We start from the raw sequence: 18,353 nt of genomic DNA, 5'->3' as shown, positions 1-18,353 counted from the left end.
ATGGAAATAGGATTGGAACTGTATGCAAAGAAATCTGCTTTCAGAGTAGGGTTTTATACTCTTTATTTATTTATTTATTTTCAGTATGAAATTGTAACATACTGGTTGAAAGTTTCCTCAAAAAAAATAAAAAAAATAAAAATGTGATACAAGTAACATTTGGTGTGTGTGTGTTACCCAGGCAGACTGTTCTCTCTGGGTTGGTGGTGAAGCCGGTTTGGCAGTGGCACAGGAACGATCCCTCAGTGTTGGTGCAGCGGCCGTCCTGACAAACTCCCTCCTGAACACACTCATCCACATCTGGAAACACACACACACACACACACAAAGTGCATGAGATCATCGCACGCAGAAACCATCAGTAAAGCTCAGTCTCACAACATTGGTGCTCTGTTCTGGACGATTCAGATCGAGCAGAATTCACAGGAACAGGAAGACTGCGCATCAAGATAATTTACTGAAAGTTGCTCTATGGTCTTTTATTTTCCACCTATTTCCATAATTTAGCTTTCATGAGCATTTTGCACCCTCTCTTGTTCTGTGCCTTTAAGATATCAGCGTAATACGGAGTAAATTCCTATGGAGGATTCTACTTGTCATAATAGAAACATGTTTGATTAAAAGTTTCTAACAGATAAAGAAATAAAATAAATAAATAAATAGATAAATGCATATAAATGTCATGAAATAAATACATAATTAAAAATAAATAAATGAATAAATAAATAATACATTTTAATAAATAAAATAGGTTAAAAGTGTCAATAAAATGTAAATAAATAAATGACTAAATCAATGTCAGTAAATTATTAATACAAAATGTGTCAAAAAATAAATAATTAAAATGCGATGAAAATAAATACATATATTTAAAAAGATAAATCATGAAATGTATAAAAATAAATAGTCAAAATAAATAAAACAATAATCACATAGGTTTGGACTTACATTTATATATATATATATATATATATATATATATATACTTTTAATGACAATGTATGCACTTACAACATAAATTTCAATGACTAAATTATTCAGTACTTATAAAAAAGGATCTCAGATTACAGGTTGATTATGGTATATGAGTTTGAATGTGCAGATGTTTTTCCCTTCATCACATACTGCACAATTATCCTGCATCTTGATTTGGACGTGCTGAAAAGAGACATGTTTACTCCAGCCTTTTGACTAATGCAGTTATGCGAACAGAAACATTTAATCCAATATTTAAGGAACATTTCACATTGGAGAGATTGAAACTACTCTCTAATGACAAGGTCCAAATCTAAATCCAAGGTCGCTGAGAAAAACATTTAGTGAGAAACGGCAGCTTGATGTTAGCTGTGCATCACGTCTGGTGTCATACCGTGACAGGACGTCCCGTTAACAGTGCTCTTGTAGCCTTGCACGCAAACACACTTAAACGATCCGTCCGTGTTCACACACTCTCCGCTCGGAAAGCAGAAATCTCCTTCCAGACACTCGTTAATGTCTGAGCCAGACAGAAATGTGTTAAAAACAAACTCACACAAGGTGAGAGAGTCTAAAGCGTGAATCTAATATGTCTCTGACCTCGGCACAGGCGCCGCGGTCCGGATGCTCTGTATCCCGGAGAGCAGTCGCAGTTCACACACACACTCTGCGGCCCACACATGTGAGGACTCGCACATTCATCGATGTCTGAAGGGAAAACAACCAGCAAGGGATAGCAGTGACATGCATTCATGTAATATGTAGCTGACAACATGAACTGGGTTTGGTCTGCATGCATATCATATCACTCTATCTTCTGCCTTGATGCTTCCTTATGATGTCAGTCAAGCTTATTGCACCAAAAACGTCACGGTTAAGTTTTCATGTCAAGCGCAAGGTTTGGGGTTCGATTCCCCGGGAACACATGATAGGTAAAAATTGTTAGCCTGAATGCACTGTAAGTTGCTTTGGATAAAAGCGTCTGCTAAATGCATATTTAAAAAAAAAAATTTGAATGGTTTTATTGCTCTCTTACCCGTGCATGTGCCGTCCTGTAGATTGAAGCCGAGATCACACACACACCTGAAGCTGCCGGGAGTGTTCATGCATTGGCCATTAGTGCAGCTCGTGGGGTTTTGACTGCATTCATCTGCATCTGAAAACACAGGAGGGACAGTGCACATTCAACACCCGTTTATGGACCAGACTCCCATACACAGCCGTCTCTGTGAAATAACAAACAATAACAACAACAACAAAAAGTGTCAGAAGACCAGTCAGTTTGAAACATTTTGCACATTCACGATTTCAAACACCAATACATGCATTTAAGCTAGTTTGAATGGATATGAATTCACTATATAATTTTGACTTGTCTTTTGGACAATATATAGCCACTCTTCTTAATTGTTTTCATATCGAATCAATGTTATTTGTTAACGAAAGTGATACCTTGGCATTGGCCGTCAAAAAGCTCAAAGCCCGGCTGACAGGAGACACACTCGAAGGAGCCGACCGAGTTCACACACTCTTTTCCAGGACACTGAAGCTCAGTTTCACACTCGTTCACATCTGGAACAGGATAAGAAACAGACCAGAACCATCTATAGCTCATGAATGGAAGACATTTGTGGGTGAAATTGTCAGTTGTCAAGGTCATTGTTTAAATATTTTGTTGTGCTTTGCAGAATTACAGTTATTTTTTGATGTGTTAACATACTAAAGCACATGTAAAGTACTTGTTTATAAATTTAACTCAAAGATGTTAAATGTTCTAAATTACAAATACATTTAAAAACATGGCATACAAGTTTCGTTCCCACTTTATATTGTGTCCCTAATACCTGTGTACTTACATGGTAACTAGATGTGTACATAGTATGTAACAACAGTGTAACTACACTTTGGTACATAGTATCTTCAGCTGCAATGTTTATGTAACTTCACATATGTAACAACCCACTGAATGGTATGTGTAAGTTGACAACGTGGTTACATACTATTTACACATTTAGTTACTATGTAAGTACACAGGGATTAGAGACAATATAAAGTGGGACCCAAGTTTCAATAAACTTATAAATATATATATATATATATATAGAATAGAAAAAAATATTTTAAAGACAATAGAATTACAAATACAGATGTACTGAAGTCCTACTGAAGTTGGTCAAAAAGGTCAGCTAATTGCATTTCATATAATTTTAACACACACACACACACACATATATATATATATATATATATATATATATATATATATATATATATATATATATATATATATATATATATAACTTTTTTTTTCATTTATTTGTAAATGTTTAGCTCAGTAAAAGGGTTCTGATGGTTTGGTCACCTTTGCAGATGTTTCCCTCCAGTCTGAATCCAGCACGACACACACAGCTGTAGCTGCCCATGTTATTCTCACAGCGGCCGTTAACACACACATCAGGAGTCTGACGACACTCGTCGATATCTGAGACACAGAAACTACTCACTCAATATACAATAGGCTTCATACTTTCTCTACTGGAACATCCAACAGAAACCAGATTCAGATGATCCTTGAGCTGCTTGAAGCTGAACATAAACTGGTTCAAGCTGGTTTAGGTGGTTAATCAACTGGTGTTGATGATGGCTGAGATCAACCTGGTTGACCGTCTAGTTCAATCAGAACTTTTTACTTCCAACTATTTATTTATTTGAAAAAAGTTAAATGACTGTCATTTACTTTAATGAATGCAGAAATTATTTTGGAATTTACTAATTTTTCTGTTTTTATTTATTTATTTTGTTACATAACTATGGAAGCCTGTTTTCACAAATAAATAAATAAATAAATTGCAACTTTACATATCCCAATTGATTTTGTTTCCGCAATACACTTGAAATTGCGAGTTATAACGTCAGTTTTTCTCACAATTCTGAATTCTTTTCTCAGAATTGTGAGATATAAACTCCATGTTTCTGAGTTATCAACTCCAATTCAGAAAGAGAGAAAAAAAGTAACAATTTGGTCTTTATAATAAATTATATTTTACTCTATATAAGGGTTTTTGCCTTTGGAAAATTGCATATGTTTGAATAATATTAAATCAAAATTTTAACCAAACCATAAATATAATTGAAGAAAAACAAATAAATTTGGTTGTCCTTTTTAAGTTGGCCCAAATAATCTTTTTTTTTTTTTCAGAATAACAATTTAATTTGGTTTATAAAAAGGTCAAGTCCAGGTTTATTACAACCCGAATTCCGGAAAAGTTGGGACGTTTTTTAAATTTTAATAAAATGAAAACTAAAGGAATTTCAAATCACATGAGCCAATATTTTATTCACAATAGAACATAGATAACGTAGCAAATGTTTAAACTGAGAAATGTTACACTTTTATCCACTTAATTAGCTCATTTAAAATTTAATGCCTGCTACAGGTCTCAAAAAAGTTGGCACGGGGGCAACAAATGGCTAAAAAAGCAAGCAGTTTTGAAAAGATTCAGCTGGGAGAACATCTAGTTAATTGATATCAGGTCTGTAACATGATTAGCTATAAAAGCTTTGTCTTAGAGAAGCAGAGTCTCTCAGAAGTAAAGATGGGCAGAGGCTCTCCAATCTGTGAAAGACTGCGTAAAAAAATTGTGGAAAACTTTAAAAACAATGTTCCTCAACGTCAAATTGCAAAGGCTTTGCAAATTTCATCATCTACAGTGCATAACATCATCAAAAGATTCAGAGAAACTGGAGAAATCTCTGTGCATAGGGGACAAGGCCGGAGACCTTTATTGGATGCCCGTGGTCTTCGGGCTCTCAGACGACACTGCATCACTCATCGGCATGATTGTGTCAATGACATTACTAAATGGGCCCAGGAATACTTTCAGAAACCACTGTCGGTAAACACAATCCGCCGTGCCATCAGCAGATGCCAACTAAAGCTCTATCATGCAAAAAGGAAGCCATATGTGAACATGGTCCAGAAGCGCCGTCGTGTCCTGTGGGCCAAGGCTCATTTAAAATGGACTATTTCAAAGTGGAATAGTGTTTTATGGTCAGACGAGTCCAAATTTGACATTCTTGTTGGAAATCACGGACGCCGTGTCCTCCGGGCTAAAGAGGAGGGAGACCTTCCAGCATGTTATCAGCGTTCAGTTCAAAAGCCAGCATCTCTGATGGTATGGGGGTGCATAAGTGCATACGGTATGGGCAGCTTGCATGTTTTGGAAGGCTCTGTGAATGCTGAAAGGTATATAAAGGTTTTAGAGCAACATATGCTTCCCTCCAAACAACGTCTATTTCAGGGAAGGCCTTGTTTATTTCAGCAGGACAATGCAAAACCACATACTGCAGCTATAACAACAGCATGACTTCGTCGTAGAAGAGTCCGGGTGCTAACCTGGCCTGCCTGCAGTCCAGATCTTTCACCTATAGAGAACATTTGGCGCATCATTAAACGAAAAATACGTCAAAGACGACCACGAACTCTTCAGCAGCTGGAAATCTATATAAGGCAAGAATGGGACCAAATTCCAACAGCAAAACTCCAGCAACTCATAGCCTCAATGCCCAGACGTCTTCAAACTGTTTTGAAAAGAAAAGGAGATGCTACACCATGGTAAACATGCCCCGTCCCAACTATTTTGAGACCTGTAGTAGAAATCAAAATTGAAATGAGCTCATTTTGTGCATAAAATTGTAAACGTTCTCAGTTTAAACATTTGCTATGTTATCTATGTTCTATTGTGAATAAAATATTGGCTCATGTGATTTGAAAGTCTTTTAGTTTTCATTTTATTAAAATTTAAAAAAACGTCCCAACTTTTCCGGAATTCGGGTTGTATTATAATGGTCAATTAATGCTTACATTTCAGTCCAGTTGTGTTGTAATGTTGCTTAGACACAATCAGTATTGTATAAAGCGCTTCAAATAAAGGTGTCTTGACTTGTTTTATTTACCTGAACATGCTCTGTATTTAAGGCTAAATCCAGGCCTGCATGAAACACAGTGATACGATCCCTGAGAGTTCACACACTCCTGTTCAGGACATTGGGATGGATCCTCACACTCATTCACATCTGTGTCCAAGTGCACACACATGAGTAACAGCACTTACGTCATTATTAATAACTGGTTTTTATGAATGCGTATACCTGTGCAGGAGCCGCCCTGCAGTCTGTAGCCGGTTCTGCACACACACCTGAAGCTGCCAAGTGTGTTTTCACACAGTCCGTTAGAGCAAGGAGTCGGCGTCTGACGGCATTCGTCGATATCTAGACACACAACACCGTCCTACATTCAGGGTCTGCGGGTATTTCACAAGATCGTGACTGGCTGGTGATTTGAAATGGATTGTTACCTGAACATGCTCTGTTTTTAAGGCTATATCCAGGCCTGCATGAAACACAGTGATATGATCCCTGAGAGTTCACACACTCCTGTCCGGCACACTGCAGTGGATCTTCACACTCATTCACATCTGTAACAACACACATATCAGATCATGCACACGGGAACACAACCGTACTTTACATCTAAACGGATATCATTTAGACTTAAGTCACTTTTACTCTTCTTACCCACACATGCATTGGCCTGAAATCTGTAACCCGTTCGACATGAGCATCTGTAGCTGCCTGGTGTGTTTTCACAGCGGCCGCCCAGACAGGGTGAAGGTGTCCGACGACATTCATCAATATCTGAAGAAGAGAACCATTTATTTTACCTTTAAAGGTTTTACTCTTATAAACTGCTGTGAAAAAGGACTTTGATTGTGCTGAATGTGCAATTGGAGTGTATTTTCAACCTTAAATAGTATATTTTGAAAAACTGTACTTGCAGAAATATAATATTTATCAACGCCACTTAAAGAGAGACACTTTTGTGACTTAACACTCAAGTAGACTTTTTAAAAAAGTGCACTTTGTAATGGTCACGACATGTCTGTGAGGAGTGTGGAGTGAGGAACGACTGAGATGAGGAATAGCGAACACAGGACAGGATGTACAGGATGACAATCAAACTAATTAACCAAACAAGGACAGGAACATGACCAAATAAGGCAACGCTGGAGGATGGCAGTCCTACAGGGCTCGCACCGCATAGATGTTTCAAGTTCCTGACAGTTATAATGTCAAATTAAAAGTTTTATTTTAAAGTACATGCTAAATCATTATGTTTAATCTTTTGAGGTGATTTTAAGTACACTTATTTTGATGTGTTGACTAACATACTATAATTTTAACTTTAGTGTGTTATCATATGTAATTTAAAGTATCAATATATATTTCTTTGTAGTACATAACAGAATATATTATGCATGCAGTATTTAACATGTATGATAAACGTTATCTTTTTTATTTATTTTTGTATTAAATAAAGTAAATTAAACATTGACTAACAAAATGTTTTTAGTTTTAGTTCAAAGACAATATAAGTAATTATGGAATTGCAAATACAAAGTTTAAAAAGCACTCTTAAGTTCAATAAATTTTTAATTTTAATAAATTTTCCTTTAATTGTAAATAACATGCAATTGAGTGTCTAACCATTAGGCCACGACTTCCCACGACTTGGCCTTCCAAAAGGGGACATGACTAGAAATCATGTTTATATCACATTTATAATGGGGTTTAATGTTTACGTCTCGTCGCTCTGGCTGGACAGGGCATCACAATATGTTCAGGGGCTTAACGTTTCAGTCACACGCTTGAGGTATTCAGCCAATCACAGCACACATCGCTTTTCAGACCGATGAGTCTTGTAAAAATAGGCGCGTTTCAGAAGGCGAGGGCATAGAGGAGAAATAATAATGTACAGTATATGGAAAATAATGAGTTATTTTTTTTACTTTTTTCATTACACCAAAAACACAAAATAATGTTCTTTTTAGCAGCATTATATGACCCTTTAAAAGTCTTTTTCACGACATAATAGGTTCCTTTTACAGCATACTTAGATTAGTTTGCTGTCATTCCATGACTCGACTCTGGAGAGTCCACTGGAACCTGACTCGACTCTGGAGAGTCCACTGGAACCTGACTCGACTCTGGAGAGTCCACTGGAACCTGACTCGACTCTGGAGAGTCCACTGGAACCTGACTCGACTCCAGAGGGTCAGCTGTGACTGTCATCCTGTGCAGCAGCGCTGGGTTGGCGGCCATCTTGTGCTGTGGCTCTGTACCAGTGGCCAATTTGGGCATTGACGCTGGGTTAGCGGCCATCTTGTGCTGTGGCGCTGGGCTGACAGCCTTCTTGTGCTGTGGTGCTGGACTGGCGGCCATCTTGTGCTGTGGCTCAGGACCAGTGGCCATCTTGGGCATTGGCACTGGGTTAGCGGCCATCTTGTGCTGTGGTACTGGGCTGGCGGCCATCTTGTGTTCTTACCTGGTGTTCTTACTGGACTCCAGAAGATCGGTGCTGGCCTGACTCTGCTCGCGAAGATCATTGGTGACTGGCACTTGTTCATGAAGATCACCGGTGACTTGACTCATTCCTTGAAAATCCCCAGTGACTTGACACAGTCCTTGAAGATCACCGCTGACTTGACTCAGTCCTTGAAGATCACCGGTGACTTGACTCTGAAAGGTCAACGGTGACCAGCCTTGTCTCTGGAAAGTCCATGGTACCTAGCCCTGGCTCTGGAGGGTCCTCAGTGACTAGCCCTGGCTCTGGAGGTTCTTCAGTGACTAGCCCTGACTCTGGAAGGTCATCCCTGACTAGCCCTGACTCTGGAAGGTCATCGGTGACTAGCCCTGACTCTGGAAGGTCATCGGTGACTAGCCCTGACTCTGGAAGGTCAGCGGTGACTAGCCCTGGCTCTGGAGGGTCAGCGGTGACTAGCCCTGGCTCTGAAGGGTCCACAAACACCTGATTCGACTCTGAAGAGTTCACTGTGACCTGAGTCGACTCTGGAGGGTCAACTGGAACCTGACTCGACTCTGGAGGGTCAACTGGAACCTGACTCGACTCTGGAGAGTTCACTGGGACCTGACTCGACTCTGGAGAGTTCACTGGGACCTGACTCGACTCTGGAGAGTTCACTGGGACCTTACTCGACTCTGGAGAGTTTACGGGGACCTGACTCGACTCTGGAGAGTTCACTGGAACCTGACTCGACTCTGGAGAGTTCACGGGGACCTGACTCGACTCTGGAGAGTTCACTGGAACCTGACTCGACTCTGGAGAGTTCACTGGAACCTGAGTGGACTCTGGAGAGTCCACTGGAACCTGACTCGACTCTAGAGAGTCCACTGGAACCTGACTCGACTCTGGAGAGTCCACTGGAACCTGACTCGACTCTGGAGAGTCCACTGGAACCTGACTCGACTCCAGAGGGTCAGCTGTGACTGTCATCCTGTGCAGCAGCGCTGGGTTGGCGGCCATCTTGGGCTGTGGCTCTGGACCAGTGGCCAATTTGGGCATTGACGCTGGGTTAGCGGCCACCTTGTGCTGTGGCGCTGGGCTGACAGCCTTCTTGTGCTGTGGCGCTGGACTGGCGGCCATCTTGTGCTGTGGCTCTAGACCAGTGGCCATCTTGGGCATTGGCACTGGGTTAGCGGCCATCTTGTGCTGTGGTACTGGGCTGGCGGCCATCTTGGGTTGTTGCGCTGGCTCAGCAGCCATGACGTTAACCGTTTTGGGAATCTCTAGGATCTTTGACAGCATATCGAAGTAATCAAGAAATGTTTCAGCGGCTGGGTTGGCGGCCATCTTGTGCTGTGGCGCTGGACCTGCGGCCATCATGGGCAGTGGCACTGGCTTTCTCCATCCACCATGGTGAGACAGCGGCTCTGGTCCCTCCCACATGAGCACAGAGTCGAAGGGGGGCCATGGTGGAGAGCGATGTTGAGCCTCCTCTCGCCTACCTCCTCCTCGGCGACCTCCCCTGGTGCGGGTATGATCTTTATTAAGTGGTAATCCAAAGGGGTAAACAGTCCAGGCAGGGTCAAAACCAGAGTATCCAATAAACCAGAAAACAGACAAGAACACACGGCAAGATCAAGACTACGGATTAACTTTAACATAAGACAAGGACTCCGTGACACATACTCAGACAGACCGGGTATAAATACAAAGAAGGTAATGAGGGAACTGGAGACAGGTAGGGAACAATCAATAAACTCAAACAAGGAGGAAGGTGACCAAATAAGGGAGCAGACAGTAATTAAAGTGCCAGACACCATGGGAAAGGAGGACACTTAGTGGAAACCCAGGGAACACAACCCAGACACTGTGACATTCCATTGATATTTATGTGCAGTGTGTTACCTGAACATTGTCCATTGAGCAGATCAAAGCCCGGCTTACAGGAGACACACCTGTAAGAGCCCTGATAGTTCACACACTCCTGACCCGGACAGCGTAGGGGGTCTACACACTCATCTATGTCTAAGAGCACAAAACACTGTATGATTTGAAATCACAATTTAATAAACCTAACAAATACTGTTTTGGAGACAGAAAACACACAATTCATTCCTATCATGCAGTACGTTTTCATTGAGTCATCAGATACAAAACTGGTCAAATGTTTAGGGTCAGTAAGATTTCTTTATGCTTTTGAAAGAAACATCTTCTGCTCACCATTTTTTTTGATTAAAAAATACAGTATATATATATTCAAACCCAATTCCAAAAAAGTTGGGACACTGTACAAATTGTGAATAAAAACAGAATGCAATGATGTGGAAGTTTCAAATTTCAATATTTTATTCAGAATACAACATAGATGACATATCAAATGTTTAAACTGAGAAAATGTATAATTTTAAGGGAAAAATAAGTTGATTTTAAATTTCATGGCATCAACACATCTCAAAAAAGTTAGGACAAGGCAATGTTTACCACTGTGTGGCATCCCTTCTTCTTTTTATAACAGTGTGCAAACGTTTGGGGACTGAGGAGACAAGTTGCTCAAGTTTAGGAATAGGAATGTTGTCCCATTCTTGTCTAATACAGGCTTCTAGTTGCTCAACTGTCTTAGGTCTTCTTTGTCGCATCTTCCTATTTATGATGCGCCAAATGTTTTCTTTGGGTGAAAGATCTGGACTGCAGGCTTGCCATTTCAGTACTCGGATCCTTCTTCTACGCAGCCATGATGTTGTAATTGATGCAGTATGTGGTCTGGCATTGTCATGTTGGAAAATGCAAGGTCTTTCCTGAAAGAGACGACATCTGGATGGGAGCATATGTTGTTCTAGAACTTGGATATACCTTTCAGCATTGATGGTGCCTGTAATAATAAAAACCTTCCTAATCATCAACAAAGAAAGAGGCGGGAACCTGTGGACAATCAAAATGAAACTTTAATAATCAAAATAAACACAAAACAGCGCATCAGCCCCTCGCGGACGACTGATGTGCAGAAATAAAAACCAAAACATAAAGTAAAGCCCAGGCCTGGTCCTCTCTCGTCCTTCACTGTCGTCGTTCCAGTTTTATATCCTTCCATCTCCTCCGTGGGACTCAAGACCGGCGGGTCGAAAAGGTGTCGTTCATCTCCAATCACTCCCCCGGCCTCGCTCGTTCCCACGTCCCTCGGCCCCGCCTCACTCATCACAGTGTCTTTCCAGATGTGTAAGCTGCCCATGCCACACGCACTCATGCGGCCCCATACCATCAGAGATGCAGGCTTCTGAACTGAGCGCTGATAACAACTTGGGTTGTCCTTGTCCTCTTTAGTCCGGATGACATGGCGTCCCAGTTTTCCAAAAAGAACTTCAAATTTTGATTCGTCTGACCAGAGAACAGTTTTCCACTTTGCCACAGTCCATTTTAAATGAGCCTTGGCCCAGAGAAAACGCCTGCGATTCTGGATAATGTTTAGCTATGGCTTCTTTTAATAATAATAATAATAATAATAATAATAATAAAAATAATAATAATAATAATAATAATAATAATAATAATAATAATAATAATAACTTTTATTTATATGCACCTTTCAAGACACTCAAGGACACCGTACAATAAAACCAAACATAAAATGCAAGCATTGTAAAAACACATAAAACAAGAAAATCATTAAAAAACAATTCTAAACTCTTAACAAATACATTTTTATCTGAACTTTAAAATGAGAAATAGAATCCAGCTGGCGAATGTGCAAAGGTAGAGTTCCATAGCTTCGGCACTGCACAACTAAAAGTCCTACCTCCAAAGGAACTCATCTTGAAGTTTGGAACAGACAATAAATGTGCAGAAGATGATCTCAAAGAGCGCAATGGAGTATACAAATGGAGAAGATCTGAAAGATAATGGGGTACCAAATTATGAAGAGCTTTGTAGGTAAGAAGTAAAATTTTGTAATGAACACGAAGATGAACAGGAAGCCAATGCAACTTAAAAATAATAGGAGTTATGCGATCGAAAGTACATGAACGGGTAACTATCCTCGCTGCTGAATTCTGAATCATCTGTAATTGACGAAGTTGTTTTCCAGGAATGCCAAATAAAAGAGAATTAAAATAATCAATTCGAGATCTAACCAATGCATGAATAAGCACTTTAGTACTATTGAGAGAGTGAAGGACGAAGTCTAGCAATACTGCGTAGTGAAAAAATGTAATATTGAATATTACTGATTACATGAAATATTACTGATATGGGAACCAAAAGAAAGCAAATTTAGACTTCATGATCTGCTTAGTAATTTAATAAACTGAGGGCAGCTCAAAATTAATTCATAATGTATGCCAGTGGTTTTCAACCTGTGGGCCGCGATGGTATTGCAGGTGTGCCGCCAATTACTAATAAAATAAATAATAATATATTTAATATATATATAATTAAATAACAAAAAAATTATATTAAATTAACTATGCTTCCACTATTCGAGCTTGCTGATTGGTTTAAGAATAAACCGCCAATTTATCTTAGATATTTTTGCTGCATATGCTACAGAACAACAAATTCAAACATGCATAAATGCTTTCAACATATTTCCTCCTGACTGCTTGCTCCGCTGACTGTCTACCCACTGCCGAGCTCTGCCTGGATCTGGTTTTCCTGTTTTGCTGAGCGGTGCCAGTCAGAGTTATTTTCTCTTCATTGCCAGTTCATTCTAGGGCTGTGCGTTTAATAGAAGTAGTCATAAAATCACGATTTGAGAGTGCATGATTTCTAAATCGCTTTGCATTGCACCTAGCGGGAGAACAGAACAGACTGGGCATATGCCTAACTCCAGGTTCACACACTGTCTGGGATGCGCCTTTTTTCCGAGCCCATGTTAACGGATCAGAGTGTTCACACTGCACGCGGTAAAAGGCTAGAAATAAAAACATGCGAAAATAATTAACCCTTATGCGTCGTTGGGGACGTTTATGTCCACTAGGGGGTAAAGTTGAGTCTTATTTTGGCCACAACTTTCTCTGTGTTTGAGCTAATGGAATGATTTTTGGTGACAAATCTTATTTTTACGCATATTTTGGGAAAATGCTTTGAAATTCTTCAACAACTCAACGGTACACTCTGGGCAAATTCACTACCCTTTCGTTATGTTCGTGGATGAAAACATCCACTAAATTAAACTGCTGTAAAAATGTATCAGATATTTATTTTTATTTTTTTGCATAAATCTATTAATCAACCTCAGTCCTGATCAAAACTACCAAATGTAAAAAAAAAAATCCAAAATTTTAACTCTTTAATTACCAAGTTCATAAATGAGGTCACTGATTTGGGAAAAAGTAACACACAAAATTACTTATTTTCAACCTTTTATCACAGTCTTGGGCATGTCAAAGATTAGTAACAAGATTGGCTTTGATGCATTGTTGGTTTTTGTGCAGCATTAGATTAAAATTTTTTCTCCCCAATTTTGTTGTTGGTGGCTGTTTTTGCCCCGTTGACTTCCATTATAATGACATTTTTTGATCGCAAAGCCATGACACCATATAATCATGCATTCTTGATTTTTTGTGGTTTTCCCTTTTGAGAAGAGGAAAAAAATTTGTTATTTTTACAGTTGACCACTAGGTGAGACCATTAACCCTTTAGATAGGCCTGTACAAAAAAAACTCAGTTTCTGGCTTGTATATGGAGTTATATGGAGTATAACAGCAAATTATAGTATTTTAACAATTATAGAGAGAGAGAAAGAGAGGGTGTGAGAAAGACCTTTGTGCACTTACATTGATGTATCTGAAAAAATCCAAATATGCACCTCATGCTCTCAGAACTACATGGAGTAAACAACAAAAAAAGAAGTGTGTTTATGCACCTGCTGCCTTTTGATGGTGAAAGTACGGATGGTCTATGTGTGAAATGCTTGTCTTTTCTTGATGGTAAAGCCAGTTTAAAACCTTCAAATCCTGTAAAAAAAAATCTACTTTGCATCAAATTTATGAACATAATGTATTATGAACCAAAATGCAATACCAACTTCAAATAAGCTGCAGCTCGCTGGAGGGGTCAAGCTGCATAATCATTTCTAAAACTTCAGTACAAGTCAAGCCCTTTCTTGTGTTGCTTGCTGCTCTTCTCACCATTAAATGACCAGCACGATGGCATGCAAGTGTTTAAATCCACGTACTTTGCTTTTGTTTAGTCTATACTTATCACCATCATCAAAAGGCAGCAGGTGCATAAATACACTTTTGTTTACTCCATGTAGTTCTGAAAGCTGAGGTCTACATTTTGATTTTCTCAAATACATCAAGGTAAGTGCGCAAGGGTTAATGGTCCCACCTTGTGATCAACTGTAAAATTAACAAATTTTATCTCTTCCCAAAAGGGAAAAAACCACAAACAATCAAGAATGCATGATTATATTGTGTCATGGCTTTTCAATCAAAAAAAATCGTTATAATGGAAGTCAATGGGGCAAAAACAGCCACCAACAACAAATTAGGGAGAAAAAAATTAAAATCTAATGCTGCACAAAAACTAAAAATGCATCAAAGCCAATGTTTCTACTAATCTTTGACATGCCCAAGACTGTTATAAAAAGTAAAAAAAAAAAAATCCAGCCACAATTACTTTTATTTTGAAAATAAGTCATTTTGTGTGTGTGTTTTTTTTCAACAAATCAGTGACATCATTTATGAACTTGGCAATTAAAGAGTTAAAATCTTGGATTTTTTAAAAACATTGGGTAGTTTTGATCAGGACTGAAGTTGATTAACAGATTTATGCAAAAAAAATTAGAAAAAATATTAATCTGACACATTTTTACAGCAGTTTAATTGAGTCAATGTTTTCATCCCGAACATAACGAAAGGGTAGTGAATTTGAACAATGCACAAGGGTTAATATCTAGCACATGAGCATTGAGAGAGTTGTGAGTGCACAGGACACAGTTTGATTGAGAGGAGACACGTTTTAATTGCTTGCACTCTCTGCGGGCGAGATCAGCGTGTATCTGAGCAAGCACGTCTGGTTTTGTGACAGAGCAAAGGAAATCTGCATGCGAAAAGAGATTCGCGCTCGTGCATTATTTTAATGTGCTTTCGCGTTACATTAACGCGCTCTCTCTGCTGCTTCTGCACGCATACACATACTGTACACACACTGCAGACGGAGTAGGCCTACATGTATAATGTATAACAAATCTATTTCAACACCCGAGGCACCACTACAATTAATGAGCTCTATGAACAATGCATGGCAAAGAAGAAAAAAAGTCCCTGGAGACGGGATTTATTTATTTATTTTTTTGCCATAAGTCTTTAAATGTTGTTACACCTTTACTATAGTGATTATTTTGACTTATGTCTGTTCTAGAGACGTTACAACTTTTTGATAAAGCTCTAATTGGTTTTCTTTTGGAAATAGGTTTCAAATTCATCCTAAATGCATTTATGACTGTAAAGCATACATGTGTGCGTCAAAATTGTGATTAAAATCGAAATAGCAAAATTGATCAAAATTGATATGTTTTTTTTTGTCCATATCGCACAGCCCTAGTTCATTCAATAAATACAGTTAACAATCTAGCTTCTGAGTACTAAGTTATTAACCCAACAATAGCGGGGTCAGTTTATTTATTTTTGCAGTGGGCCGCTCAAACATATGTGTTTGGCTGTGTGGGCCGCGAGTTTAAAAAGGTTGGGAACCACTGATGTATGCTGTCAATCTTAGAGTTTAAAAAATTAGAGTAGGACACATATTGACTGGGAGAAAGTGAAACAGTATCATGAGGTTTCAACAGTTTGTTAATATTACTGAACAAAGTCCTTGTATTAGACTGTCCATTAGCAATAATGTTTGCATAAAACGATGATTTAGCTCTCTCCAATGCTGCCTTGTAGGAAACCAGATCCTCAAAATACATCTGCTTATGTACTCCAAGGCCAGTTCTTTTGCACAGTCTCTCCAATTGACAACCCAAGGCCTTCTGATGGCAGAGTTCAGAAGTATACCAAGGAGAAGGGTTAAACAAATGATACATTGCGGGTTTTCAGAAGAGCCACAGTATGAAGTATTTGAGACAGACTGTTGTTATAGGATTGTACCAAATCAGATGTAGAAGTAAAAAAACAGCAGTGTTTACAGAGTAATCAATCATTCCATCCAAAACCTATTTTGACCTATAGTCAAATATGAGTTTTAGCAGCGAATGGCACGGTGGATTGTGTTCACCGACAATGTTTTCTGGAAGTATTCCTAAGCCCATGTTGTGATTTCCATTGCAGTAGCATTCCTGTATGTGATGCAGTGCCGTCTAAGGGCCCGAAGATCACAGGCATCCAGTATGGTTTTACGGCCTTGACCCTTACGCACAGAGATTGTTCCAGATTCTCCAATTTTTCTCTGAGAAACTCCTTTCTGATATTCCTCCACTAATTTTCGACACAGCTTTAGGGGAATTGGTGATCCTCTGCCCATCTTGACTTCTGAGAGACACTGTCACTCTGAGAGGCTCTTTTTATACCCAATCATGTTCCCAATTGACCTACTAAGTTGCAAATTGGTCCTCCAGCTGTTCCTTATATGTACATTTAACTTTTCCGGCCTCTTATTGCTACCTGTCCAAACTTTTTTGGAATGTGTAGCCCTCATGAAATCCAAAATGAGCCAAAATTTGGCTTGACATATCAAAATGTCTCACTTTCAACATTTGATATTAACATTGGAATCAGGGTTTGTATTTTTAATATTATTATATTCAAATGTAATTTATTTCCGTGATTGCACAGCTGTATTTTCAGCATCATTCCTCCAGTCTTCAGTGTCACATGATCTTCAGAAATCATTCTAATATGCTGATTTGCTGCTCAATAAACATTTCTAATCATTATCAATGTTTAAGACCATTGTGCTGGTTCATATTTTTGTGGAAACTGTGATGCATGTTTTTTTTTCAAGATTATTTGATAAATAGAAGGCTCAAAAACTTTTTTCACATTTAATGTGTCCTTGTTGAATAAAAAATCTTTATTTCTTTAAAAAAAAAAAAAAAAACCTTTCTGACCCCAAACTATGGAATGGTAATTAAACTAATGTCTTAAAATATCGGATACTATAAAATTTTGTTACTAAAATAAAGTGATAAAAGGTACAAAGCAAAGGAAAAGTGAGCAAGCATTGTGGGTAAAATGATTACCTATGCAGCTGTTGCCCTGTAGCTTGTATCCAGTCCTGCAAAAACACCTGAAACTGCCCAGTGTGTTTTCACAGCGGCCGTTAACACAGGGATTCGGCACCTGACGGCACTCATCCAAATCTGTGGAACCCATCGATCTCATCAATGATTACATGCACAACATTCTACAAACAAGCTATTAGGATGTGTTTATCCAGCGCACTGAGAGAATGAGATGTTTCTGACCGACACACAGGGTCTGCTGCGAGTTGGTCTGGTATCCTGATGGACAAACACACCGGAAGCTGCCCGCTGTATTCTCACACTGACCCACAGAACACGGACGGGGTGTTAGCACGCACTCGTTTATGTCTATTAGTGAGAGAGAGACAGAGAGAGAGAAATTTCTCTTTGTGCAGCATTGGTCTGCTCACTACCTCATTCTCCATGGAACTGACGTCATTCCACTACCTCATCAGTCAGTTAAATAAAATAACTGCTCTTGAGCCCTTTGTCACTTGTCACTTTAATCAGACTAAATAAGATATTTTTAATAAGGGATTTTTTTGCACTAAAAATCTTTTATCTGCACTTTTGTTCACTTCATTGATTTGCACTATATCTGTCATTTGCCTTGCGCTGCTTTATTTAACTTTATGTTTAATTTTATTATATGCCTTTTTTTTACATTCCCTTATTGTATAGTTGTATCTACATTTTATATTTGATCTAGATTTTTAGGCTTTAATGTTAATGTTATCTGTATGCACCGGGGTCTGAGAGTAACGCAATTTCGATTCTCTCTATGTATGTACTGTACATGTGGAAATTGACAATAAAGCAGACTTGAACTTG

General features: G+C 38.9%; 1 protein-coding gene across 4 annotated transcripts in view; it reads right to left on the bottom strand.

Moving 5' to 3' along the window:
- The window catches only part of LOC132155824 (latent-transforming growth factor beta-binding protein 4-like), a 94,721-nt gene that overhangs the window by 13,990 nt on the left and 62,378 nt on the right, over positions 1-18,353 (bottom strand). For 2 of the 4 annotated variants that reach the window (XM_059564533.1, XM_059564532.1), the window contains 13 exons: positions 17,745-17,870; positions 17,520-17,639; positions 10,244-10,363; positions 6,553-6,672; positions 6,333-6,452; positions 6,127-6,246; positions 5,932-6,051; positions 3,338-3,457; positions 2,428-2,547; positions 2,012-2,131; positions 1,576-1,683; positions 1,370-1,495; positions 178-300 (listed from right to left, as the gene is read on the bottom strand). In XM_059564533.1, the coding sequence (XP_059420516.1) occupies positions 178-300; positions 1,370-1,495; positions 1,576-1,683; positions 2,012-2,131; positions 2,428-2,547; positions 3,338-3,457; positions 5,932-6,051; positions 6,127-6,246; positions 6,333-6,452; positions 6,553-6,672; positions 10,244-10,363; positions 17,520-17,639; positions 17,745-17,870 (1,563 nt within the window). The remainder of the gene's footprint in view (positions 1-177; positions 301-1,369; positions 1,496-1,575; positions 1,684-2,011; positions 2,132-2,427; positions 2,548-3,337; positions 3,458-5,931; positions 6,052-6,126; positions 6,247-6,332; positions 6,453-6,552; positions 6,673-10,243; positions 10,364-17,519; positions 17,640-17,744; positions 17,871-18,353) is intronic. The other 2 variants (XM_059564534.1, XM_059564535.1) reach the window with 2 other exon arrangements.

This window comes from Carassius carassius, chromosome 13 (assembly GCF_963082965.1).
Source record: "Carassius carassius chromosome 13, fCarCar2.1, whole genome shotgun sequence".
NCBI lineage: Eukaryota > Metazoa > Chordata > Actinopteri > Cypriniformes > Cyprinidae > Carassius > Carassius carassius.
The sequence above is the reverse complement of the archived record's forward strand: the minus strand, read 5'-3'. Positions and strand labels throughout refer to the sequence as shown.